Raw genomic sequence first — 27,244 nt, 5'->3', positions numbered from 1 at the left:
AAGTTACGAAGTGGTAGTGCTTGTGAGTATCTTACTTTAAAGGTGAAAGTGCAAGCCTGTCGAAGTTGAGCAACATTGAATGAGCAAATAAGTGCTGTGGAAATGTGTGAAACGAACTAAGTTTCGTGAAAGTGAATAATTGTCATTCACTCGAAAGTACTACTTTATGCTACAAGGAAAACCAAACGGGTTCCTCTCAGAAGGCTTGCCAGTTCAAGAAAAATTCATGCTGGTGTGGAGATCGAATGGAGTGCTGTTGCCTTAACTTTAGCAGTCATCGTGTCAGTAATGCTAACCAAGAAGCTTCAGCAAGTAGAGCGAGAGCTAATTAACCGACAAGTCTGAAGTGCAAGAAGATTCAATAAGCAAATGAGTTGTGTGGAAAGGTTGAAGATGCTTCACGAAATAGAGAATTATAGTCCGCCTAAAAGGAGCAGAAATTTTACAAAGAGAACCCTTTCTGAGCTATTTTATGCACAAAACGCTTTCCCTGTCATGTAGTAGCATTGCTTTCCTTTGATGTTTTGGGAACAGATGTGGGGGTGTCCACTGGAAAAACTGGTTGAAGCACCGCAGTCAACTGTGGGCGAGGAAGGGAAGCCTTAGACTGGAGCCAATGTAGGGTATTCGTCTACATTTTCCAATCAAAGTGCAAACTAAACAGCCACAAAGCAGAGGAAGGTAAAAGAAGTCAACACGGGCACTGTCTAACGAGTTATTCTTTATTGAGAAAACAGCAATTATACAAGTACATGCCTGTGCTTTACACATATGCCACATCACTTCACAGCAGGTCATCATTCACAACTGCTATCTGTGTTCGGAAAGTGTTGTTCAACTATAATTTTGTTATTGAAGCTTGGCTTGTCCATTTATCACCATTATGGTTTGTAATATAAGCTTCCATAATCGCCAGTCTGCCTGTAGAGTCTGTGAAGGAGTGCGTTTACCTAGGTCAGTTACTCACAGGGAACCCAGATCATGAGAAGGAAATTTACAGAAGAATAAAGATGGGTTGGAGCGCACGTAGCTGACATTGTTAGCTCCTGACTGGAAGCTTAACATTATCATTGAAAAGAAAGGTATACAATCAGGGCATTTTACCGGCGCTGACATATGGGGCAGAAGCTTGCACACTGACAAAGAAGCTTGAGAACAAGTTAAGGACCACGCAAAGAGCGGTGGAACGAAGGATGCTAGGTATAATGTTGAGACAGAAAGAGAGCGGTTTGTATCAGAGAGCAAACTGGTAGAGCCGATATTCTATCTGGCATTAAGATAAAAAAAAAAATAAAGCTGCTCAGGTCATGTAATGCGTAGGTTAGATAACCGCTTGGCCATTATGGTGACACAATGGGTGCCATGAGAAGGGAATCGCAGTAAAGGATAGCAGAAGTCTAGGTGGGGCGACGAAATTAGGAAATTCGCGGGCACTAGCTGGAATCGGTTGGAGCAGGACAGGGATAATTGGAGATCGCAGGAGGGAGATGACTTTGTCCTGCAGTGCACATAAGATAGGCGGCGCTGCTTGCTTGCTTGGTAGCGGCTGATGATGATGCTGCTCTTGGCGCATGACATCTCCCTTTGATTGTATGCTAATCATAGTTGCATGATTGCAACTATGATTTGCATGCATAGTCCCGGCAATCTGTTACGGTGTGTGAGCCATGTGAAACCATTCCGATAGTATTCATGGTACCGTGGGTACGTGTTGAGAGTTCTGTCTGCCTGACCATCGTAAATGAATGAGAGGAATGATCAAGCGCACAACGTATTGTTTTACCTGCAAACATGCTTTAGCCGTCGAATAAGGCGTTTTATTCACTGTATGTCAGCCTGCGCTTTACTGTGAAAAAAAGAGAGAAAAGAAAGCCAGAAAAGAATGTCGCTGTCCCCGCGGTCTCTCTACAGTGGGTTTAGCGCAACAGGAATGTCTGCAGACTCTCGGTGTTGTTGAATTGCTTGTTGCTGTGTAAAACGTATTCTCCCGTGGTGTTCATCGAGAGAAGAATGATGGCCACCACCACGGTCTTCACGAAGGCTCCTGTCAGGATCTGCAAGGAAGATCATGCCGGAGAACTCCATATCTATACGGTAACAACTTACGAATCCTAGCTCGCGCTTTAATATTTTATTTGCGTTTGCTGCCTTTTTTTGCAGTTATTACATAACGCATACGTACAGCGTACTAAGCTTAGATATCCCACCACTAGCTGTGCTTTAAGGTTTGCTACCATGCAGTTACGTTGAGGGAGGAGGTCCCTCCGACAGATTTGTGACCTCCGACTCTTAATAGTATTATACTCTCTCCGTTAGTAATAACTGAACAAACTGAAGCTGGAACGCGGTGACTCATCCCAAGGGCGTAGGTATATATGGACGGGCTGTCGACACACCCGGTGCGCAACCAATCCCAGCAGCCAATCTGTTTCGGTGCCGGACGCCGCGCGTCGGCCTACTTGCATGACGTCACACCGACAAAGCGCGAGCCTTCGTTGACGACCACGGCAAATGTGGTACAAAATCTGGTACACTGCTTAACAAAAGAAATTGGGATTCTTACATAAATCTAAGTGTATGACCATTTTTCATTTCGCCTCCGTCGAACTGCGGTCGCCGGGGCCGGGAATCGAAACCGCGACATCGTGCGCAGCTGCGCAGAACGGCACTAAGCCGGCGTGCCTTGATTCATGGCGTCCGAGATGCGTGCGCACCGGGGCGAGCGAATCTCCGAGGCCATGTTTGATCGCTCGAGACAGTTACAATGTTCGTTGGTTGTCGGTGCCTCTCGTTCTCAACAGGCGCGCACTATTCCGTCTCGCTTTTCTGAAATAAACGCAATGCTCGCGCGACCCTCCCCACATTTGCAGTGCCGAGAAAAAAAAAGTATTTGAGAACTGTGACGGGCCGCGCAATGCACCAAATGTGCGAAGCTCACCAGCTGCTTGCGCGTGACCGGCGCCATGTCGTGGAGCATGACCAGCGGCAGCGAGACCGGCATGATGGTGTTCACCGAGGCGCCCACTGCCACTGGCAAGCCGAAGTACAAGGCGTCATGCTCCGTGTCCGTGGACTGCGAAAAAGATTGCTGCGTATCGACTGTGTGTCTTTGTATGTCCGCTCCTTGACTCCGCAACAACTGTCGATTTGAACGCGAGGTCAGTACGAGTGAACTTATCGAGCCTCAATTGGTTTGATTCGAAAAACTAAAGTGAAACGTTATTTCAAAGATTCTTGCGGAACAAGGCTGGTTACTAGCTGTCAAAGCGAAAGCCAAACTTCTCTGAATTTGTCCAAACCGCGGCTGGATAGCGTTCACATTGTAGTCTATACACTGTATACGTGCGCGCCTGACAGGCGTGATTGTACCGCTGCTACTTGCTCATAGTCTCTATACTCACAAGGCTGACGACCATGGGCAAGATGGCGTCGCAGAGCGTGGCCGCATTCATGAACTCGGCCATGAGCGACGACGCGATGGTGAGCAGCACCTGCTTGACAAGGTCCGACTGCTCGCTCCAGAACTTGGTGTCGAACGCCACCTTGGCCACGCCCGTCGTCTGCGGGTCAGACGCGTTACGTCCTTCAAATGAACGGACTCCGTCCTTTTCCATGCACTGGCATTTTGGGAACGCGTGGCAACGCGTTCAGCTTGACAGGCCAGGTGACGATTTGCCGAGAGATTGATAGTAGTGTAATTTCACTTTGGGGTGTCAAGCTTTTAGACATAGCTCAAACTACAGTTCTTTGTGGTCGGTTATGCAGTCTTTAAGTGTCACACTCGAGTAGCAGTTGTCGCAAGAGGCGCACATTTTACTGCCATTATGTAGCCTTAAAAGTACAGAATACTGGATCAGTGCTATATATTAATACAGTGTGCTTTTTCGCGAATGTGCCTCTCCGAAAAGCATGGGGCTCGCTGAAATGAAGTAAATATGGCCGCTGAATAATTACGCTTGATCTCGATTTCTAGAGACGCTAAAAGCAGGGAAATCACGAAGTGCTCGAGTAAATTTAGACTATTTTCGTGCAAGAAATCTCCTCAAATTTGCCACGCGTTGAATCTTTGCTCCCTTTGGAATGTAACATGATGATACACGCTGTTGAAAAAAAAAAAGAGAGAATCCGGCAAAGAACCATCTTTAACAATGGCAAATATTGAATATCGTTAAAGCATAAGAATTTCAGCGCGACATCGACGCAAGAAACGAGCGCTTTGTGCAGTACATATGGTCTTCTTTTTTGCGCTCGCCTATGCCGCGTTGAAGCATTCGATGCCGCCAAGGGTTAGGCCCAGCGATTTCTAGCTCATTTAGGGTGTCCATTCTAGACACCGACGCTGACGACGCTGCCCCATTTCCAAAGGTCAAGCTTCCAGCACCGTCTTTCGAAACAAACGCAGTCTCAGTGAAAACGGTGAAGCTAGCGCTTCACTGTAGGCGCCTGGGTAACATTATCAAAATAAGAGTATAAATTCATTCGGTGCTGGTTTTGAGGTGGGAGGGAAAAAAAGGTACCGCTTCAGCTTTGAATAACTGTTGCGGTTCAACTTCTCAACTAAACACTTGCGGTGTGAGGGTTGCTGCAAGCCACATCTCCGCGGGCTGACTTTGGCCAGTGGCAATTTCTCAACGGGCACCTACGTTTAAGAAACACTAGGGATTTTGCATTCCACCACGTGGTCGCGCTGGGGTCAAGAATCGAACCCGCGACCTCGTGCTCTCGTCAGCAGAACGCCAGTGCCACCGAGCTATACCGCCGTGTGTTGTCACGGGCTGTTTCGTCACAATGCAAGTTCTGAAAGGACTGTCCAACGCGCTGGAATGCATTGCACGTGAGACTTTTACTCGAGCTTTCAGCCGCGGCCGATGGACGGACCTGGGCGACTCGCGTGATGACCGACGCGGCGCCGTAAATCACGATGACGCCCCAAGGCAGGCGGCTGGCAAACGAGGCGAGACCGCGATCGAATCCGTGGGGCCGGAAGTCGGGCGTGTCGTCCCCGTCCACGTCCACGTTGCTCCGGAACCGGCTCGGGCTCGTGCTGCTTGCCGGCGCGCGGCCACCCGGCCGTGAGCTTAGTGCCGTCGACGCCAGCAGCACGATGCCGCCGAGTATGCACGTGGTGAGGTCTCTGCGAGACAGCACGAAAATCGGCACCGCTGAGTCGGACGAAGTCAAGACAGCGAACTTCTACGGACGAGCACTTTAAGACGCAGAGTTTCCTGCAGAGTATTACTAGAGTAAGTCCTGGCGAGGTGTGCGAGCACGGCGGATCAGTCGGCACGATAATGGGGCAGCACATGTATCTGGTTAAATATCGCGCTTTTGACTTCAAGCTGATTTGTCAAATCTATCGTGTTCGACAAAATACTGCGTTATAAGTGCAACAATTCGAAGTGATTACGCCTTGTGCGAAGAGACTTATGGCAGTGCGTCGTGTTTATAAATCTAGGATTGCTCGGACATTTAGACAACGCGTAAAGAATAGCGCCACATGATCGTGTGAAGCCACTCGCCCAAACGTTAAGGAAAATCCACGCATTACACATCGTCCCCATGGTATCTGAATAATCGCAGCGCCAGTTTCCTGAATTATTTTTTTTTGTAGAAAACCCTCTTTCTTAAAGCGATACTGAAAAGCAACACTGAATCAGTCAAGACCGATAAAGTTGTCTTTCAAAAGGGTATTTTCATTGATGTCGCTGAAAAAGGTTCATGATTAGTGCAAAAAATGGAGGCCAAGCTTCCGTGTATTAAACGTTTCGCGCCTAAACTAGAGTCTCTACGTCAGCGTCACGTAGCATCACAGGTTGATGGAAATTCAATAACGAACAGTGATAACCGATTCCTCGAACCAGGAATGTCGCTCGAGCCAACGTTTCGACAAGGTGTGTTATCCCTGTTTTCTTTGTCGAAACGTTGGCTTGTTCTGCCACTGCTTCAATCTTTGTTCCATTCCATAAACATTCCTTGTTCTACCATTGTTCATCACTTCTCGTATCTGGGCCGTTCTTGCTCAGGAAGAGTTCTCAAACGTTGCTAGTTTGACCCTTAGGTTCTTTGCAAACTAAATTAATGTAGTTATTTATGGATAAGCAATTAGACGCTGCCGAAATCCATAACACCGTGGCGAGCTGGAGCAGGAACTTGAGAGCGGCGTCGTCACCAACAATTTTTTGTGTTTCTTTTTCGCCATTTCTGGTTTACCAATTCTCCGTTCATGTCAAGAGAGGCCGCTTTGCTCTTGCGGAAGTGTGATGTGCAGCTTAACTCAATATCGTTTTGCGTGGCCTTAAGAAACGACACCAATAGCCATAGAGTTTCCTGCTAAAATTGCCAAAGGGAACTCTGGCCCTGCCGTTGTTCAGCTGCCATGGGAATAACGGTTAGTACGGATGGATTTGACCAATCTTCATGAAAAAAGAAATTACCATTCACCCGGATGCAGCACGAAGCCACAAAGGAAGCCCAAACGGGTTTCACAGAAATACGTTTGGGTTCACACAGTTTGGACAGCTTATTACGCTTTATCTTTCTAAATTACCGAGGAATCTTATTTTTTATACGCATGGAGGCAATACGTCTCGGCGCATACGCGTAATCAGCGCGTACGTAGGTTAATTAAACCTCAGTACCTTCAGCTCCCGTACGCACTACCTCCAAGGTTCCCTCTAGTAATTTTAGAAAGAAAACTTTGCCACTCCCCATATTTCACGCAAAGTTGAGTACTGTTTAGCTGGACACGGTCAAAACTCCGCCATGTTCTCATATTATACAATGGCGGCGTTTTAAACCAATCAGAGGCACCGTAACAGTGCTGTAGGCCAGTCGGATGTGACAGGATGGTGAATTTGACAATATGGCGGAATTTCACTATGTCCAGAGTACCCACCCCGAGTCTCGACTCGAAGCCCCTTTTAGAGTCCACAGAATGGAGCACAGCGCCATCCCACGACTGACGAAGACGAACTTCGGTTTAATGACACTCATGGGCGATTCTGACGACGAGGAGTTGCTTGATCAAATCATCTTATTCTCTCTAGAAAGTTCGAGTAGACGCCAAGAGCAGATTGTTACAGAAAAATAACAACCATTCGACTTTCTGATGATAGAATGGCAGCGAGAGCTACCACAGTCAAAGCTCTCAAACGAAAAGCAAAGTACTTTCGCTGCGATTCCATCTTCACAGAGTGGAATGGTTGCCGGTCTCGCGATTGTGGTTTCTTTTGGCATCGCGGGAACGTCCTTCGTCGGTGGTCGTTTCGTGCCGGCGCCTTTTACATTCTCGTTTCTGTTCCCTCCGGCGCTCCTCGTACGCATGTTGTTCTTCGGGTGCACGAACTATATGTGTCCGTCCCATCGATAACGCAGCTGTATTTAGCGCCGATACCTCTCCTGCTTATATACAGCGATAACCTTGACTTCAGGTTATTTTTCACGGCTCGCGTTCTAATCTGCTTCACATTTTGACTTCTGCGCCGGTGCACTGCACCCGTACGTGACAACACACAATGCAAACAATGAAACTTATTGTGTATGTGTTTGTTAGAAGTCGCTAAGTCCGTTTCTGTTACCGGACGCCGAAAAGAAAAACTACGGAAGGTTAGCCATACACAGACTCTGCTTTAAAAAAAAAAACAAATGTCGCTCAGGAATCGCCGTGGAGTATAGTATGGGAAAATACCGAAGTAACGGCATATCCACACTGCTGAAACATGTAGCCGACGTAAACGCTATATGTCCTTCATATGTTTCATTAAGGTTCAATGCAGGATTAGGAGAGATTGTTTTTAAGACGGTGGTGCTGAGGAAACGACAACACAGGAAGAAAGAAACACGCAGGACAAGGCTCTGCACGCCTATGTAAATAATATGCTTTTTTCGCATTGCGCGTTATTTTTTTGTATCCTGTAAAGCGTGCTTTGCAGCAAGCTTTATTGTTGTGTGAGAAAGCAAAGTTGTCATATATACCAAAAATACAAAACGTTGCACTTACTGTCTGTGTATGAATCTACACCAGATTGTACTTCCAGAGTAGCCGATCCAGAACAGCAGAATTAGTCGTTCGAAGATTCTGTGGATGAGGAAAATAAAGACGTCCGTCGTATAGCGAGCGGTAGTCCGCACAATTGGGACACGTTGTGCTTGCTACATACTCTCGCTGTATCATTCATTCGCACACACAGATGCTAGCGAACTCAAACAAGTTCCTACTGAACCATTTTTATTGGGATAGCAATTATACGGACACTCCAGGCGAATTTGCGCCGTCGCCGTCGCCGTCGCCGTGATGTCGAATATAACGTCCAAATGCAATAACTTAGTGGCGACGCGCCGTGTGCTGTAGGTGCGAGCGAACGCTTGCGAAGCTTAGTCGAGGAATATGGTGGCTTGATGTGGCGGTGTGTTCTCGTGCTCGCAAGGGAGGAAGGAGGAGAGGGTGCGTGCCATCTTCTCGCGCGCTCAGAGAGGGGAGCGGGTAGATGTGCGCGCGCTACAGAAGGGAGGGGGGAGTGTAATTAATGCGCATCTCCTCAAACTGCTGCAGCTGAACGAGGCCGCGCCCGGCCAACTTGGAGGCAATCTGCACTGGGGTCGAATGAACGATCGAAGAACTTTGTTTATCCGTCCTTAAAGGGGAGGGGGCAATGGGGTGGGGGGAGGAACTACTTTAAGTAGGCCTCCTTTATCCTCTCAGCCCACTCTTGACGGTCGGGCCTCGAGCTGCGCAAGGCAACCTCCCACTGCCCCTCACTAGATATTAATTGCTCGAGGAAAGAGGGAAGGGGGCTGCTTAGGGCACCCTCACATGACGTGGTTTAAGTGTGCTCTGGGAGAGACGCAGAATTTACATGAGGAAGTAAATGGAAGGATGAATGCGGTGGAGCAGGTAAGGGGAGGGAGAGGTGCGAGTCTGCAGCTGTCGCCACAGAACTTCACACCTGCGTGGGAATTTGCTTACGAGGGGCGGAAAGGTTAAACGGTCTAATCAAGGCTGGCGGCCGGATATAGTCGACGGCTTTGTTTGCGCCGTGTTCTCGAGCGCCTAGTTCGCGTTGAAGCGATAGGCAGCACGGAGGGCGATTCTCTCATCGCCGGTGCCGCTCTTCATCATGACAGCGTTCTGACTGTGAATGTCCGGAGTCATCGAACGAGATGCCTTCGCGTTTGTCTGTGCATGCGTGACAATGTGCTTGTTCATTTAGTTAGTAGCCGAATTTCGACAGCACTTTATGCAGCTGAAAAAACGACAAACTTTAATTCGTATAGCTGTCTAATAATTTGTTATCGCAATGAATGCTTCGCCTGTCCGGCGAAACTGATTTGTTTATCTGTTTGCATCGTCATTATTCACGATAACTCAGTTTAAACTAAAACACATTATCAATTTCACTCAGCTGTTTTGACGCGTCTGAGATAAGTAGAATATACTGCAAGGTTGACTCACCCTATTAAAGCGACTAAATAGCCAAGATGTCTACAAGACATTCTGACACAATAGGTTTATCTTTATCTTTATTTCATTTTTTTACCCAAAAACTACCATCTTTCAGCTATCTTCACGACTCCAAGCTCAACACACCGCATGTATTTAAATTATCAATGAGGATTTTAAAACTTTAATGGATTGCTTGTTGTACATGTGATCTCCAAAGCACTGCACTTTCACTAATTAAAAAGACATTTTGAGAATACCACCAACAGAGATAACAGCGTGTTTCACATGATGTACTGGTATGCAGATGATCTAGAAACCCTTACAACGCTCTGTTTTGAGAATACCGTTTTTGTACTGTGTCTGTAAAAAAACTAGCTAATTACGCGGCAAGTTTTTATCGTACTCGCAGTCTTCGCCGAAATGAGTCCACCCTGTTTGTGCTGTGTTTTGCATTGCGCTGCAGCACGGTGTAAACGCAAAAGATTAGTTTTGCAGCAATTTAGCTATCGTATGCTCGTGTTCCACTCGAAGTTACGTATCTTAAATTCGTCGTCACACCAGGACTGCGGGTTTTCGTTATATGCTACAATTTGTAATTGTTTGATTCGTAACAATATTAAAATTTAGCCAGGGCTTCGTTGTTATTCCCACACGGGAAACTACCTGATCGCACGCCAAATCTTTTCGCGTGGCAAAATGAGGCCGACGCAAAAGGCTGGGCATTACTGTCATGTTGCCATACGTGTGACAGGGAAACACGGCGGGACTAGAACTCTGACGCTGCTAGTCACACTGTAATCAGAACGGTTAAAACTTGTTTGTTTGCCATGTGGCACCATCTAGGTTCGCGCGAAGGAAACAAACGTGACGGGGGCACTTGCTCGCATCTCTCCAGTCTGCCAAGTTTCAGCTTGGCGTAGCAGCGGATCAGTTCCTCCGCATCTTCGTTGAGCTTGCTCTCACTGAAAGAAAGACAACCACAAATTAGGCTGCCTCAATTGCAATTTGTACGTTTTTACAAAGCACAAGAAAAAAGAGGTGAAGATTGTGTGAGAGCCTTAAAAGAGCGAAACATGCATGTGCGGAAAATCCATCCCATCCGCCGCGTGATTGCTCGTACGAACAAGGCCGTCCAACAAATTTGCAATAAAGATTTTAACAGGTTCCAGCTGCCATCTTTCAGGCGGCTCGCACGTCATATCGGACGTCGCGTTGTCCCTTGCGTTTCATACTAAAGAGGTGTGGGTCCAAACGATTTGGTTTGTCGTACGATGCGTCGAAAAGATGGCTGACTGCACATTTAGAACCTGTTGGAAACCTGTTGAAAACCGGATGTAAATTCGGAGGCTTACACGCTTGCGTAAGACCATTTGATCAGTTCTGCGACTAGTCTTACCAAAAAACTCATCAATGTTTCCAACAGGTCTCCATCAAGTTACCAGTCTATAGGTTCCAACAGGTTCTACCAGCAGGGACATCCACCTTTTCGTTTGAGGTCCAACGGATCAGATGCTTTCAACGCACACGTGTTTACGACTCCGACACGACGTGTCTGAATGATGGCGTCTCCGACTGCTGGAACTTCTTGCACTTCTGGAAACTTGCTGAAACCTGTTGGGAACTTGTAGAATGCGGCTCTAGGTTTCATACGGGTCATGTACATCGGATTGTCTGCAGAATCGTACACGCGCTTACAGTGTCTTCCGTGCGTCTATTTCTTTACATCCCTCGGCCGTACTCACTGGGCTTGCAGGGTGCCGTAGTAGACGCAGACGGAGGACAAAGCCGATGCTGCCAACGACACCGGCAGCGTGATCAGAGTCCAACTCCAGAAGGACAACGAAGAGCTGCGATAAGAGAAGCCCGGCGGACAACATTTTGTTTCTCAGGGACAAACGAAAGTATACGTGCAACCAGAACTGTTGGAATGATTGAGGCTAAGGTTAAAAGCACCATACGCAGGTGTAATACCAATCCGAGCAAGATCAAAGAGAGGATTTCTGAAATACTCCAGAAATCCGGTAGGGAGTCCGGTTTGCCACCGCTTGAAATCTACCCAAGACTGCAAATGTTTCACTGTATGCTGTCTAATTCCTTCACTGTGCCCTATAGCAATGATTCACTATGCCCAAGCTTAGCACTTCTACACTGTTACATCCGGCGCAAGTTATTGCTGTATGCTGACCGTATATTCTATCGACGCAGGCGCCCTATTTCCGCCGTCGCCTGACGAGGAACGCTGCGGAGCTACCTCTAGCAGCTTCGCTATGAGAATCTACGGCAGCACGTTGTCGCACGATTGTGTGAACGTGAAGACGCTTTCTTGTGTACCTGTCCATGTTGGCGGCGATGGCTTCGGCGGCCGGCGTGAACCAGTAGCTGGCGATGCTACCGGCCACGCTTGTCATGCTGCCGCATACGCACAGGGCTGCCAGGACCTCCTGGTTACGCCGGAGCCTGCCTCGAGACGAGAGTTGATTATCGGGACAGGCCAGCAAATACATTTATGAATTAGCAGATGTGCAAAGCTCACAGGCGAGCTTTTCAACAAAGCAAGCACACGCTCACTTTTTCTACCTCGTGCGCTAATCGTACATGACGGCGCTGTTGCAAGGTGTTGAGGTGATGGGTTCGACGACGCCGGCGACACTAATGCCTAGAATATACAGCGACACCATGTGCGGAGACGCGACCGGGGCAAAGCCATTGACCGAAGATGCTGCGAGAGATGTGATTTATATTAACTTTATCGAATGTTAATTATCGATTTTTAATGCAAGAACATAAAGATTATTCAAAGCTATTTACGTTGTCGCAGACATCAGTTTAGGAGCGGAGGGGGAAGGCGCTTGGAGGCGAAGAGGAAGAAGATAGGTTGAAGAATAATGAGCAAGTGGCGGGCGCGGACCTCAAACGGGCTCTGTAAGGCATTGAAGTGATGCGAGAGCTCGGCCCATCTTCGCACACTGCACTGCGCTGGTCGCGTCGCGGCATAGCGTCACTAGCGTTGCCGAACTCGTCACCTCCATCCCATCTTGCGCGAGCGTTGTCATGTACGAAGAGGACGTGGTTGCAGCTGCGACGGAAAGACGACGTCGTTAGGCCGAAGCAACGAGGGAACGTCGGGCTTCCGGAACGCTCGAGCAGAACGCCGCTCGCTTGGCATAATCGCTTGGGCGGCGACAGCGTGTTGTTGGCAAAGCCGACGGTAAAAGAATATGAACCTCTTTATCGTAAGGCACAGACTTGAGAGCAAGTGACGTCAGCGAGCAGTCATGCAGCAGAACGAAGCTTAGATTGTAGCGCAGCGAGGCGACCGCGAATTCAAAGACGAACCCATGACCTTTCGCAGTTTCCGTGTTCTACAAATGGATTCCATCGTCAATTGGTTTCTGGAAAACGACTTCAGTAGCTCCAGCAGTGTGCGACAGGCTGATGTTGTCAATAAGGCTACTCTATGAGGTATGAATGGCAGGAAAATATTCCGAACGAAATATGGAAGTGCTTCTCGCAGAAACTTGAGCTTCGTTCAGTGGCGACCACCCGCCGCGCAAGCCCGATGTGTACGACGTTGCACTGCTGACCTCCAGGTCGCAGTTTCGATTCCGGACGTAGCGGCCGCATTTCTTCGTGAGCAGAAAAAAAAAAAGAGAACGCTGGGGTACATGGAGTTAGGTAAACATTAAAAACCACACTTGGTCAAAACAATTTCCGAAGCCCCCCCCCCTGCATCACCACCAAGGTGCGCCTCCCTCATATCGTCGTTCTGGCACGTAAATCTCCACAATTCCATTCATTCAATGCGAATGTATGGTGGCATCCCGTCCATTGATAGTATTTCCAAGATGCTATCGCCTTACATTTCTCTCAGGCAATAACACGAGTACTCCGCTAAACATTTAATATCTTTCTGTGTCTCAGAGTAACGTCATTTTGCGCACTTAAGCAAAGCATTGCGGAGGGCCTTGAGCGGCGTTTGCAGTGGCTGTTAACAGTAACATCCCTACACCGAGCCTCCGTGACGTCATCGGCCATGTGAACTTGTTGCGCACGTGCCCTTCAAGCACTAACTATATATATGCACTAACTATACTTGCCGTAGTTCTTCGGGATCCTCCTCCACGTCGTCTGGAATGTTCGCAGACGACACTGAAAAGGAAAAAGGAAAGATTGGCAAACGTACATTTGTAGCCATTTCTAGCGCTGGTCGAGTCCAAGGCGAGCACACAATAAGATTTTGCGGAATCGGTGCAGCGCACTCTCGTTAGAGTTGCCGTGAATTACAGAGACAGCTGGACGTTATTATGGACGCGCATTCACAGCACAGGAACTGTACAAGGACGTGAAGAATGTAAGTGGAGACCCGTTCCGTTTTTGTCTGGTGACTGCGCTGTGAATCTGCATCATAGAGCACACACTATATTATCCTAGCTGTGTGCCGTTCTAAAGCTGTGCGCCATCCCTCAAAGGGCATGGAGGCTGGCACAGGCTGTTTTCCGTAGGCGCGGGCGTCGAACTTCGCTTCAAGTACGTGTGTTGCTTTGAAGCACGGAGAACGCACGCTCGCGCAAAGCATTTCCAAGGGGTCACTTGCGCTCTACCGCCATGCTTATAGTGGAGCGGCCAGCGCTCTCGCCTCGAACCTCGTGCAGGGCCGCTCCAGCGTAGTCAAAATTTTCCACGCACTCCTTAAGGTTCGTCATAGCAAACGCGCGACGCACCTTGAACTGCGGGAAAAATGCTGTCTTTCTAAATTTCATCTCGCCGGCTTCGGACCTTGGCGGACGTTGGAAGGGGCGAGATCAGACCATGACAGCAGCTCGCGACCAAAGCGAAGCGACTAGAAGCTACTACAGCTCGCATGTTAAGTGACGAGGGCCTACATCTATATATGTATATAATCATATCATGACAAGCCAACAAACAAAGGCACAACGTAAAGCGTAGGGGAAATCAATTGTGTTTACTAACTGAATTGAAGAAATGATAATTTAATGACAAGGAAAGTGGATGAAAAAACTAACTTGCCGCAGGTGGGGAACGATGTCCCACGTGTTCGAATTACGCGCGCGATGCTCTAACCAATTGAGCTACTGCGTCGTGATTACTTTCTTGGGTATTTGTGTGTTACTACTAGAAACAACCTTGGGAACGTTAGCCAGCGCCGCCACTCACAAACCTTGGCGGTGGATGTGGAACATCCTTTCTGCCGCAGGCGTCACGAGTACGTCATCTTTCTGGTTGAAGGCAACTGGTCAATATATATATATATATATATATATATATATAGGCTACAGGCTTCAAGATTGGCCCTTGACCCCCCCCTCTCTCTCTCATAATTTTTTTCTTCCTCCATGAGAACAACACCCCTGAGACAGCGAACGATATGCGGACGGTGCGAATAGACGGGCTCTCACTTGCGTTGGAGACGGTGGATCGGTCATCCGTGCGGAACCGTTGGAAGGCTCTGTGACCGTCGCGACCCGACATCAACGGCTGGTTCGGATAGCGGATGGAGATGCGGCGCGCCTGCAAGCGGCCTGTGCCACCGGCGCCGCCAAAGCTGGGCTCCGCACGGGACGGGCCCAGCGTGGCGGCCATTGAGACGCGACGCTGCATCGACGCGGCCGGCCGGAATCGCTGCGCGAGCGCGCAGAACGCAAGCAGCGTGATGAGCAGCGTCGCAAGATACAGGGACGGCATCTTAAGGAATTCATTCTGCGCGAGAAGTAAATATAGCTATGCTATAGCGTCTTACGCACCTGCCATCCCAAAAATGATGGCGCAAGCCCACTGTGAGGGATTGGCTGTGAATCGGGTCTTAACGGGCAAGCAGAGAAGACACAAAAATACAAACCAGGCTGATCTGCTCTTCTATGCGTTCCCTCCGTGCGTCACTTACGCGTATTCCCTATCTTGGTTCTCTGTACGTTCCTACATACTGTGCGTTACCTTTGTGTGTTGATTATGTACCTTTGTGCACCTTCATTATGTGCGGTTACTACACGTGTGTTCCCTACGTGTATTTTCTACGTGTGCTCTCTGCACATTACTTCTTTGCGTGTCATTTTTGCATGTGTGTTCTTTCTGTGCGTTCACTGTCCGCAACCTCTGTGTCAATTCTCTACTTTCCAGGCGCGTGTTCTTTCCGCGCGCTACCTGTAATTTCCCTCAGAGCGCTTCATACGTGCGCTGCTTCTACATAGCCTCTGAATATCGCTCCATCACTCATCGCAGTTCGCCTATGTGCACTTTTGCCCACATACCAGGCTCTCGTTGTGTTGCTTTTCTGACCGCTCTCTTGCTTGTTTCTTAATTTGCTTTATATTGTCACGTGGTGGTGACGTTGAAGAACACAGTAGGAATACTGTGAAAGACAAAACTAACTTATTAGGCGAACCTGTGCTCACAAAAAACAGGCTACACTTATAGCACAACGATAGCGGCGAACACGGTCGGCGATCGTCGAAAATCTGATCAGCGGGTCAAGCGCGTCGGCTTTTATACAGCAGTCATCGAATGTTCCAGACTAATCGTTGGGACCCGCATGCCTTCCACAAAGTTCTACACCATTCGAGTCACGCGATGAAATCAGATAACACAAGGTTCGGCGACAACAGACAGCGGATAGAAGCATCGATAACTTTCCAGAAACTTCGGATACATGCAGACGCGTCCCGCGCTGTGCGATAACATTGGTTAGGCGGCGAAACGTGGTCGCCCGATAAAGATAAGTACACGTGTCAATATATACGCGCACCTGGGTCGCCGATTCGGATGGCGCGGCGGCTTTGGCGAAGGCGACAGCGGAGCCACTCGCCGCGACGCCGATGACCTTCGGAGCCCTGGTCGGCGACACCGAGGACCCATGGTTCGAGGACGTGGCTTCCGTAACGTGTGCGTCTTCTCCGGCAGTTCGGGCCGCGGTGAAAGATGCCGGCTTCCCAAACGAGGCACGCAAGGAGACGGATGATTGTTGCGACGGCGTGAACCAAGGGCTGAAAAGGGCAGGAGACACACGGGGCGGCAACCAGATTCCGGGTTATATTATACGCGCATTTTGACCATCGTCAGCATATTTACTAACACAGCAATGACGTTATAGCTGAGCGGATGATATCTTTCGCGTGATTGTAACCTCCTCCTTGTTCACAGAGTTTAACATACTTGTCCGTGCAAGACAGGCTACAAAAGAAAGAAAGGATGCCCCACACAAGTTAGCAGGCCCGACAAGAGGACAAATCAGACAAAAGGTGGCAGACACGAGACAAGCGATAGTCTTGCCTGGTCTTGTCATGCCTGCCTTCTTTTGTCCCGTCTAACGCGTGCGCTTGTCAAGCCTGCTATACACGAGCTAACTAGCCCAGCAAAACGTTCTATTAAATCACGCACGTACACAAGCCCAGAGTGTGTAGCTTTCCTTTCTTTATTTTCTTCTGACTGTTCTGTGCACTTATTACACAGTAAACAGATAAACTAGCTCAGCTTTCTATTCTTTTGAGGGATTACTATAATTTCGCGGACGTCGTGGAACGTTTGTCATGGTAGCCATTGGCATGGAAAGGCTTGGTTGTGTTGTGCACGTACAAGTGTCAAACTTCGTGTGCTCATGACCTCCCGACTCGCCCTGACTAATTACTCACTGGCGCGTCGCCTCGTATCGGAAGTCATGGCCTGTCGTGTTATTTGCGTGCCTCTTGCCTCGCTAATAGCAAATCGTGCGGCCGCCGATGGTGTCTGTCGCGGGCAGACTTCGGCGCCGAGCGAGCGCGACGCGGTACATCCCGTTGTTCTTTACGACGTACATGGCAAATACTACGCGCCAGCCGGCGCTTATGCGAAAAACTGCGCCGGACACTAGTTGTTTGTGGTTGTACGGAAGGTACTCTTTACGCGCAAGCACTACGTGAACTGAAGATGACGACGTGCCTTGCTGGAAGTGGGCTGGCTACCAGCTTTTCCAGTGCTTGTATACTACCGTTGTATATATATACGTTGCGAATTGTTGCTTTTTTTTTACCTTGCCCTGGGTCTGACCCTTTTCTGAAATGCGTACGCATTTTACCAGTAAAGATTTGTACCTTTACGTCGCCGCACACCGATCGCAACAAATTTTGAACATAATATGACAAGCAGCACATTGTTCTTTAGCTGAACTTAGCAGTCGCTTTTGCTGCGACTTTGCTGTTGCCGATTTTGCCTGCTGTACAAGAGGAACGTGTCTGAACAGACTCCCTCGAAGCAAACATTCCTCTGGTGTCCTCTCACGCTCAGAAGATTTTCCAAGAATATCTTCGGAGACCGACGAGCGAAATTTTCCCGCAAACAAGATTTTTTGTACATTTTGACGCAGCATTCGTAAAATCGTAGACCGATCCAGAAATCGTAAACTTTACGAGAAAATGAATTCGGGAGAATTGACAAGCATATAAACTAAACGCCCTTTAAAAAGGGCCTATACCCAAGTTTGGGCATCGCTAGCAAGCAAACGCGGTGCGTAAATCACTCGGCGACGACGGTGCCTGCAAAATATTGTACCGATGTATTCCGCGAGAACGGCTCGAACTTCAATCGAAAGTACGTGCGCCATTATTTTATGAAAGTGGCCAGTCGCTTCGCCACAGCAAAGGCGATCTCGTAACCCCTGGTGTTCGGCGCACGCGATCAACGCTAGGAATTGTCGCGAACCGCAAAGCACGCTAGACCGCCACCGGAAATGCAGACCGCATTAAGAAAGGAAGGAAAGAGAGAAAAAAAATGCAAGCGAGGCGGCAATCGTGATGTAAGCGTCACGTGTTTCGTCGGCTCCGAGATGAGAGAAAGGCTGGGGATGAATGTCGTTCGCGGACGCTGACCTGGAGATAGCGGGGCGGCCTCTGCTGAGAGAAGGCCGAGTAGCTCGCCCCTTCGCGCTGCGTTTTACTCTGGAAGCTGTAGAGCGAAAGATTTTTCAAAAGCGTGTCAGTAATACCGGAGACAGACAGACAGACAGACAGACAGAGACAGACAGACAGAGACAGACAGACAGACAGACAGACAGACAGACAGACAGACAGACAGACAGACAGACAGACAGACAGACAGACAGACAGACAGACAGACAACTTTAATGAATACCGGAGATAGGAGCAAACTAAATGCTGCCAGGTGAGAGAGATAGAGTGATTGCACCTCTTCCTTCTTGCAATCACTCTCTCTCTCTCTCTCGGCTCGCAACATTTGCTTAGCATCTCCGGTGTTCCTAACACGCCTTAAAATATGTCACGGCAGAATGCGCCCTGCAGGGTGCTCTACAGCTTCCAGCGTGTAAGAACCTTCTCCGACGATGCCTGAAAAGAGCGAACGCGAGTATAAATGGCACCACCGACGCACCTGGGGTTAGATGTGCGGCTGGTGTTGGGCTCCTCCTGTTGCGAGGCCGGCATGTCGTGGGTCACGCGACGGTGCTCGCTGTACTCGAACACGTGAGGCTTGTCGGCGAACGATTGACGACGACGCTTGGCACGGATCAGTTTGCCTTCCGGCGGCTTCGACTCGTTCGGGGGTGTCGACGCCTTGCCCGGCGGGAGGTCGGCGGCGAACCGGGTCGCGCTTCGCGAGATGAAAAGGCAGAAAAAGAAATGCGTTCGCAAGTGTCGCTGTGCAATAGTATTCGCGAAAATGGTCGATCGAAAATAGGGCTCCAGCGAACAAGGACATCTTCTTGTAGCAGGACATGTTATTATGCAAGTTAATTTTACGATATATGGTCGAAATTCTGCAATGGCGACGTTTTGAGCTAATCAGAGAGGCTGCATTGCAGGCCTGTGGGTCAATAAAAACTGACCGGACGGTGATATCGACAATACGGCGGAATTTGTCAATTCCCGGAAGAGCACCCCGGGTCATGAGCGAAATCAATGGCTGCTAACCTTCTGGCATAAATAACGCTGTAAATGTTATTTCCATCCCACAAAACTATATAGAGTGCACTGATGAGCGCTACTATAACACTTACTATATACTGTTCGTAAGGTATCATAATGTTAGCATGAAACTATACGCTAGTGCAGTCATCTTGCTCCAGGCCTTGTTTTTAAAACAGTATGCGGTGGGATGGCAAATGTAAACGAGTCTATGGAGGAGACAGCAAAAGGCTGTCGGAAAAATGCTCGCGTAACGGTATAGAGAAAACACTGATTGAAAAAAGAAAACAATAGCGTGAAAATAAAAATAAAAACCATAGACAATATGAGTACACAGGGCTGGTGCTTGTGCACTGGTCTGATTGAAAGAAGAGAAGTATACTGGTTGAAAGAACGTTTGTTACTTTAAGGATTTAAGATGTTTTGTTGGCACGAACAACGGATATCAGGAGCTGAGAATATACGCAACAGAAAGGTAAAGAAAACATTTAAGCTTGGCGAAATGAGCCACGAGCACGTTTCAAACTGGATGCTCATAAAATCCACTCATCCAGTTCAATTCAACTGTTCCATTCCATCCAATAATTTCATCCGTCCTATCCAATCCGACCGCGCAGCCCCATACATTCAAACGAATGCCGTCCGCTCCGTCGGCTCGCACGTCAGGCTGAACCTCATTTAAGAGCAATCACGTTCAGCTACACGCAAAAGACTGCCGTAGATTATACCTGGGCGTGCCCGCTCCAGCGACGTCCTGTGCGGCTGCAGACTTGGAGGGCTTGAGGATGGACATCTTGCGCTTCAGCGCCCCGAGTCTCTGCATGCGTGTCGAGACGACACCCCTGTTCCCACATGACGAGACACTTCGCCGGGTGGTCTAGAGTATACAGTGCCGCAGCTGTTGAACTGGGGGCAAGTGCTTTAATCCCTCATATTCGGAACAGCGCGGAGAGAGAGCAACGCGATACAGAAGCGGCCGTTCCCAAGACGAACCAACGGCGACTCGGCCAAGTTTCAGTGATCTGCAGTCTTTTGATCGGGCGGCTGCGGCGCTGCAGAAGTGAAGGTGGGACGAAAGAGGGGTGCCGTGTAGTCGTTGGTCTCGCCTTGTCAGTCGAAGGAAATCGGGTCGCACTCGATCAGCCGCAAGTACTACGGACCCGCCTACCGAGGCAGCCGAAATTAACTTAAAGGGAGGAAGATAAGTGTCTTGTCCTTGGGGTAAGAATGGGATGAGAGGAACATAGTTTGCTTAGATAGTTCACCGCTCGGCCTCGCGATGAGATGTGCTACAGCCTCCTCCTAGAGTTAAGCTCAAATTGTAGAGCGACCGCCCCGGAAGGGCATTATAATACCACCTTCAATCCCCTGACCAGTACACATCGATGCGAAAGCGTCAAATGGCTCATTGAACGAAAAAGCTGGCATCAGGCGTGTGCAGCAGCGAAACGGCACCTAAATAACCCATGGCTGCGACGCTACGTCATGAGTGCACGAGTGAGCAAATTTATTAAAAGAAACAAACGCTGTATACGACATAATGCAGAAATGAAAACGTATTGTTCAACGGTGGTTACCGGTAGCGCCTGGCTGACCTTTATTTCATTTTGTATTAGCGATAAACGGTACACATTTTTTTTCAAGCGCAAGTTAAATAAAAAGGTTTATGCTCGGTGTACAATTGCATTGCGTCACATAAGATTTTTTTTCAGGACATTACGATTTAAGAAATATTGTAGAATAATCTATGTAAGTACCTTGAGACACTATGTAGGTTATAAAGAAATGGTATCTCGTAGCCTTACCGTAAATAAATAAAGCTCTTGTTTCATCAGCTTTCTTTGTAGCTTTGGGTTACTCTTAGGTTGGTGACATGAAACTTTATTTTCACGAAGCTTCCTTTTGAGTTTACTGAGAAGGAAACCGAGAGGTCAGTCTGAGGCATTAATCTCTCGCTTGCTACTGCGTATACGAATCTAGGAAAAGAGAAAGAGAGAAGGAAGACGACAGCAAGGGGCGTACAGTTATAGGGGCAAGGTACACACAGTAAGACGATGGAGTACTCCTTGAAATCTCGTCCTCAATTACACTCTTGTGCCAAAGACGCTCTCAACCCCAGACAGTTCACGTGCTGAAAATTGAATTCCCTTAAGCATTTAATTCTTAGAATAGGTTCCGTTACGGTAGAGAGCCGACGACAATGCGACCCGAAGTATTCGGACGCCGCCGCCCGCAAAGGCTCTCTACGCATAACCGTGGACTCCAAGACCCGAGACGCAAAAGCGGTACACGCGCATGATCTCCGAGGCCCTGGACGCTTCCACTTATGTATACCCTGGAATCCGGGCTATCCGTGCCGCGCTTGTCGGCGTCCCAACACTCGACCGAGTCCTGGTCGGCGAGGCCCATGCGGTGACGTTTCCACAGGGCCACGGCCAGCTCCTCGTAAAGCATCAGTGTGTCCACCTGCGCCGTCGAGTGTGTGTCAGTATTGCCAAGCGTCGTTTCACTGTTTGCAAGCTTTGTTCTCATCAAGTTGTTGCTCTGCGCAAGACGCGCCTACACGTGTCCACGACTTCTGGTCTCTTGCGGCCAAAATGTGCATTATCTAATGCACACGAGCACTATGGCGATCTTTTTTATGCCTACAAACAAAGTTCTCAGAAGACTTCCTGTTAAGCCGTCTGGAAGAACACTTACAAAAGCCTGTAAATTCATAAAGAGTCTTCCGGCAGGCGACAGTTTTTCTGTAGAGTTGGAGCGTTCGACAAGTGAATTATACCGCCAAGTAAAACAAAAACAAGCTCGACGTATAGTGCACGTTCCCTATATCGGAAAGCACATCAAGAATATCTGCCTACAGTATATCATGCGACAAATAATCTTTTTTATTTCTTGACTAAATTTACTGTCAAAAATGCAGGACATGAAGTTCTCTGGGGTCCTGAACACACTGCTGCCCCGAAGCGCATAAATATGCCTATACCGAGAAACACGTATAATCAGCTGACGAAGTCGACCTGTGAGATTAATATTCGACTGCCGTCGACTGCGTTCGCCGTTATCGTAATCTCGGGGCGCCTCGTCTTTATCGGCACAAGTTCGCTCAAGAAGGAGTTAAGATCCTCAACTCGCATTACTGGCAGCGTTTGATTCTTCTCTCCGAGTATGCCGATATGGGCCACTCTTGCATGTGCGAGTATTAGCTACGGCTGGAGTACGCCTGCAGACTACGAATACAAGCTGCGGCTGCGATTGGCTGCAACTAGATGTCTAACTTATATATACGATGAGCAAAACGAGAACAAGGCAAAAGCGGGAGCCAACGTTTCGACAAGTCGCCGTGTTTCCCAAACTTATAGTGATACCCGCTTGACGTTTTCGGATCCCGCCATGTTTGCTTTAGATGACCAAGCCCGGCCTTCGAGGAAATTTAGTAAACCATACATCGGTGATCCAGCAAGCCACCATGTAGCGAACGGCACGAATTGCTGTCGTTGCCAGAGAGCGAACGTTGTCCCCCGGACGGGAACACCCAGACCCCGCAACAGACATTGCTGATGAGATGAAGGGTGTCCCATGTTACGACAGCAACCTGTCATAAAATTCGGCGAGAATTGCCCTCTCTATGACAGAACCAGCTCTGTCATGCCGACATGACTTTAATCACGGCACTTGGGGCTATATATACGAGTATAGACGGTACAACTGTCGCAGTTATTAAGACAGAGGCAGTGCTGTGTGGCACTAGTAGCACCAGACACTCCTCTGAGAACAGGCCTTACGCTCTTAGATAATTTACGCCCTCCAAAGTGAATAAGGGTATAAATGAGCCTATAACTCACATCCTTCTTGAATGCAAGAGCGAGAGTTATAAATCCATTCACACCCTTAGTTACTTTAAAGGTTTGTAAATTATCTTACGGCGTATACGCCCATGCCTGTGCTGGCCGTCGCACGGTATCGATTAACAGATTGCTGGCGAAAGTTACAAAAGACACGAGCAAACAGGGCGCGGCTAAAAGGCAGATTTAAAAAAAGCTATTTGTAAAAAAAAATATCTAAATGCGATTAAACCGCTGTGCGAGCTGCGATGCTTCCTTTTTGTACATATGCGAGCGCACTGATGCTTTTATGCTGTCATGTGCTTCAATCAATCAATCAATCAATCAATCAATCAATCAATCAATCAATCAATCAATCAATCAATCAATCAATCAATCAATCAATCAATCAATCAATCAATCAATGTATTGTTTCACAACATATTTCACAGGTCAAGGTATACAGGAGGGGGTCCTATAGTCAAAGAGTGAATTGAGACCTCCTTGAACGGATTATCATATATGCTGTATTTTAGGCCAAACTTCACATCAAAATTCAGGACAAACTTCAGCCGGTAGCATCTACGCGTCCGGTACTCTTGTAACTCCTTCATGGACGGGTTGGTTTACGAGAAGTGTTGGCAATTAAAACGATGTTATTAATACTATGCCACATGGCACTGCATTCCACCTCTCAATCCCCAGCTAATTCTTAACCCTACATTTATCTCGTACTCCGGGCTCTAGCTCAGCTCGTCCGTAATGCGCTGTAAGATCCGATAACACTTGGCGGTCAAAATTAATATTTGCGCCATACTTCATAATCAGGTCGTGAGTGTGGCACGTAGAAGCCCAGAATTCGGTTTTAGTTTGTGCACCTTGTAGGCAAAATGAATTCCGCAGCAAGCACTCCGGACTACAGAAGCTGAACTTTAATAAAAGTTTATTCTCTCTTCTACAAACTATGCGACTTGCCCAAACCCACTGAATTCAGCATTCTTTATCTCAGCTAGATCTACACTCAGATTTGCCTCACAGTGATTAAATTTGATCTCCAAAGGACTCGCATCAAATCCTTTGTTTCACATGTCTTTGTGCGCATCCAACACCTTATACTGTAATATGCGCTCGGCCAGCATTTCGCGTTGGTCTGCTCACAGAATAATTTGACGTTGATAAATCGATTTGCTGGCAAAACAAGCTGTTCCGCTGCAGACTGGCACTGAAACAGCCTGCGACCGCAGGCTGACTACACAGGCTGTTGAATGGTGTTTTGGGGGTACGCCATGTAAGCTCCAACACCCAGGGGAATCAAAAGAACAAGTATATAGACCAGATTTCATTGACAGTAAACCAGCTCGTAGATTGTGCTTTGTCGCCTTTTTCTGTGGTGTCCCATCCTGGTTACCAGTTTTACTCAGTTGTACTCAGCGCAATACAAAATTGACGAACACCAACTAGCCCAATTTCCAGCTTTACTCGCGCGCTCGCCATCCATACGTCCGGAGTGGCAGGAGCGCCACGGGAACTGTACCCCACATCCCAATGACATTTGTGTGATGAAAGCGCTGAGTAGGCCGTATACTTTTGACGAAGGCTGCACATTCTTTTTACGTGCTGTATTATAAACGAATGCGCACTCGTACCTTTTCGCGTATAATATGTGCGGTTTCTGTCACCAAATCTTTGCTATTTAGGAGAAGCGCCGGTGTTTGTCCGCTTTTGCGTGTATTTTTGTTTGTTGGTGCATCGTTTGGAAGATCTCGGTAAACTAGCTGCTCTCAGAGCCACGCACGCACATCGCACGGTCGGCCCGTGGTGTCTTCGGCGACGGCGCGGTCGAGGCAGCGCTGCGCGTCCTGCAGGCCTTCCTTGCGCACGAAGTTGCAGAGGCGCTCCACGAGACACGTGACGAACACGGTCACGAGGCTTTGCGGCAGCACCAGCGACGCCACGAACGTCGATACCGTCAGCAGCACGAGCACTGGCCCGGCGCGGCTTCCGAAGCGGCCCACGAGTGCGTAGGTGAGCCGACCGACGGTCGACGTTTCGTCGCTCACCAGCACGAGCCAAAGCAGGAGCATGGTCGTCAGAACGTCCACCTGACCGCGAGAAGCAAAAAGACAAAAGGACGCGCCGCCCAATGAAAGAGTTCACTAGGGGTGAGGATTGGGCGAGTTGGTATTGCATTCTAAAATTGGTACAGCCTAACATAGAAATGAAGAAACAAACCGAGGAGCCGGCCAGAATAGAGCGCTGTATCCTTTCATCTCGTCGGCTCGGCTTGTTTCTTCCTTTCTATGTTGCACTGTACCAATTTTACAATCAAGGAGGCCACAACACGACGCATTCGAGTTCAAACGTTTCCTAACGTGCTTCAACAGTGGTCCTCTTTGATTTGTCGTCCCGGACTGTCCAGGGTTGACCGAGACGCTGCACACGCAACGCTGATTGGCTGAAAGCACCGCCTCGGGATGTCAGGCACACCGTGGTCAGGGTCTACCAGGGAGGAATCATCGAAGGGGCCCAGTAGTGGAAGCACAGCCAATATTCCTGACACATCGTCCGACGGATCGTACGATTTTGGCGCATATGCCTGCAGGAGACACATCCTGCAGCGTGGAGTCCGATATGACGTGCGACGCTACGTGTTGGACATGGTTGTCGGTGCGACAAATACGTTGTATGCAGCATCGTGCCACGTGTTTTCGGCGAGCACATTGTAACCAACCGCTTTGATGTCACTTTTGTAGTGATCGGAAGGACGAAGCGCCGGAAAGATGGCTTCTTGCGCGATTGAGAGTTTGCACAATCAAGTTTAACGAGAATACTGAAGTTACAGATGCACTTGCACTTTGTGAAAAATGAACACGTACACACATAGCGCATTAGTAACTTGCTGGAAGAGTACAAGTTGTGGACGCAGGTGTCCGTTCTGTCTCTCCCTAGTATAGATCACCCATTATCTGTTCGACGCATTACCTATGCCTCGTCCAACACCCCTTCTCCGATTATCATCTGTTCGTTATTTTAACGCAGATTTATAGATCACCACACACCTGTCAATGTGATGACTTAACGCAGCGTTACGTTGTGTTCGTCCTTCGATCTCTCAACGCACCGAGAAATAATTGGTGGCGACTTGGTCGTGTCCCATGATGCCGAGCAGGGGCAACGCGATAGCCGGCAGGAAGGCCAGGACTGGCCTGGGAATGGGGCGAACTTGCCACCAGGACATCATCAGCAGGACGCAGTAGAAGCACTTGCTTTCCTGCATCGCCCAGTTCCGGCCATTTGTGGTGTAGCGCGGCGCCAAGAACAGACAGGAACAGAACGCACGGTAAGAAGCGCTGTATTTCAGCTGAACGTTTGTTGCAGACACGCGGCAAGTATATGCAAAGCAGACGGCACCGAAACGAGCCAAAGGACACGAAAGAAACACACACACGTTTTACGATTTCAATACGCCATTCTTACAACAGCGATACACTAATGCCTAGTCCCCCGCTTACCTACAGCCAACAGCCAACAGACTAACGCACCTAATTGTGTAATACCAGCTTCTCCTATCACGTGGTAACGAACCTTGGTGCCGGGGTAGAGCACGGGGCACAGGTAGAACGGCATCAGGTAGGTGAGCATACCCGACGTGTCGCGCTTCGGTGTGTCTGCCCGGCTCCAGCTCCATCGCTTTGCCAGCTCTGCACAGCCGATGGCGGCCGACGACGGTGGTTCAGAAGATAAGTGCCAATATTTAGGGGGAAAAAAGCTATGACGCTAAAGGTTATTCGCAGGAGCAGATGGCAACCGATCGCGACCTAGGACATATTATCCGCGAAGGTGGCAGGCCCCTGCACCCTTCAGCTTTTGTTTTCAAAACGGCGCTGGCACCTCACGGTTAAAAATAAATAGCATACGTATCAACTCTGCTGACGACTCCATAAAGAGCACGCCACGTCCCGTGCTACGAGTAGTACGTTTAGTTTCATCTTCGTTTGGTCGTTTCGGAGCATCCTGGCGGTCGTGCAAGACAACAGTGCAACTGCCCGACATATTCAGATCACTTCAGTAGC

At 48.7% G+C, this 27,244-nt stretch overlaps 1 protein-coding gene across 1 annotated transcript; it reads right to left on the bottom strand.

The window, feature by feature from the left end:
- Positions 1 to 1,758: 1,758 nt before the first annotated feature.
- LOC126517367 (uncharacterized) lies at positions 1,759 to 27,024 on the bottom strand. The gene is made up of 18 exons (XM_072286815.1): positions 26,757 to 27,024; positions 26,293 to 26,442; positions 24,971 to 25,273; positions 21,682 to 21,813; positions 20,076 to 20,164; positions 18,815 to 19,033; positions 16,203 to 16,440; positions 14,860 to 15,082; positions 13,540 to 13,591; positions 11,774 to 11,899; positions 11,185 to 11,289; positions 10,279 to 10,404; positions 8,856 to 8,945; positions 8,000 to 8,077; positions 4,879 to 5,134; positions 3,402 to 3,560; positions 2,939 to 3,073; positions 1,759 to 2,054 (listed from the first exon to the last, which is right to left on the bottom strand). Exons 1-18 carry the CDS (start codon positions 26,811 to 26,813, stop codon positions 1,917 to 1,919), a joined length of 2,676 nt encoding a protein of 891 aa, XP_072142916.1. The 5' UTR covers positions 26,814 to 27,024; the 3' UTR covers positions 1,759 to 1,916.
- Between the last annotated feature and the right edge of the window lie 220 nt (positions 27,025 to 27,244).

This window comes from Dermacentor andersoni, chromosome 3 (assembly GCF_023375885.2).
Source record: "Dermacentor andersoni chromosome 3, qqDerAnde1_hic_scaffold, whole genome shotgun sequence".
Classification (NCBI taxonomy): domain Eukaryota; kingdom Metazoa; phylum Arthropoda; class Arachnida; order Ixodida; family Ixodidae; genus Dermacentor; species Dermacentor andersoni.
This window is presented reverse-complemented; position numbering and strand designations above follow the sequence as displayed.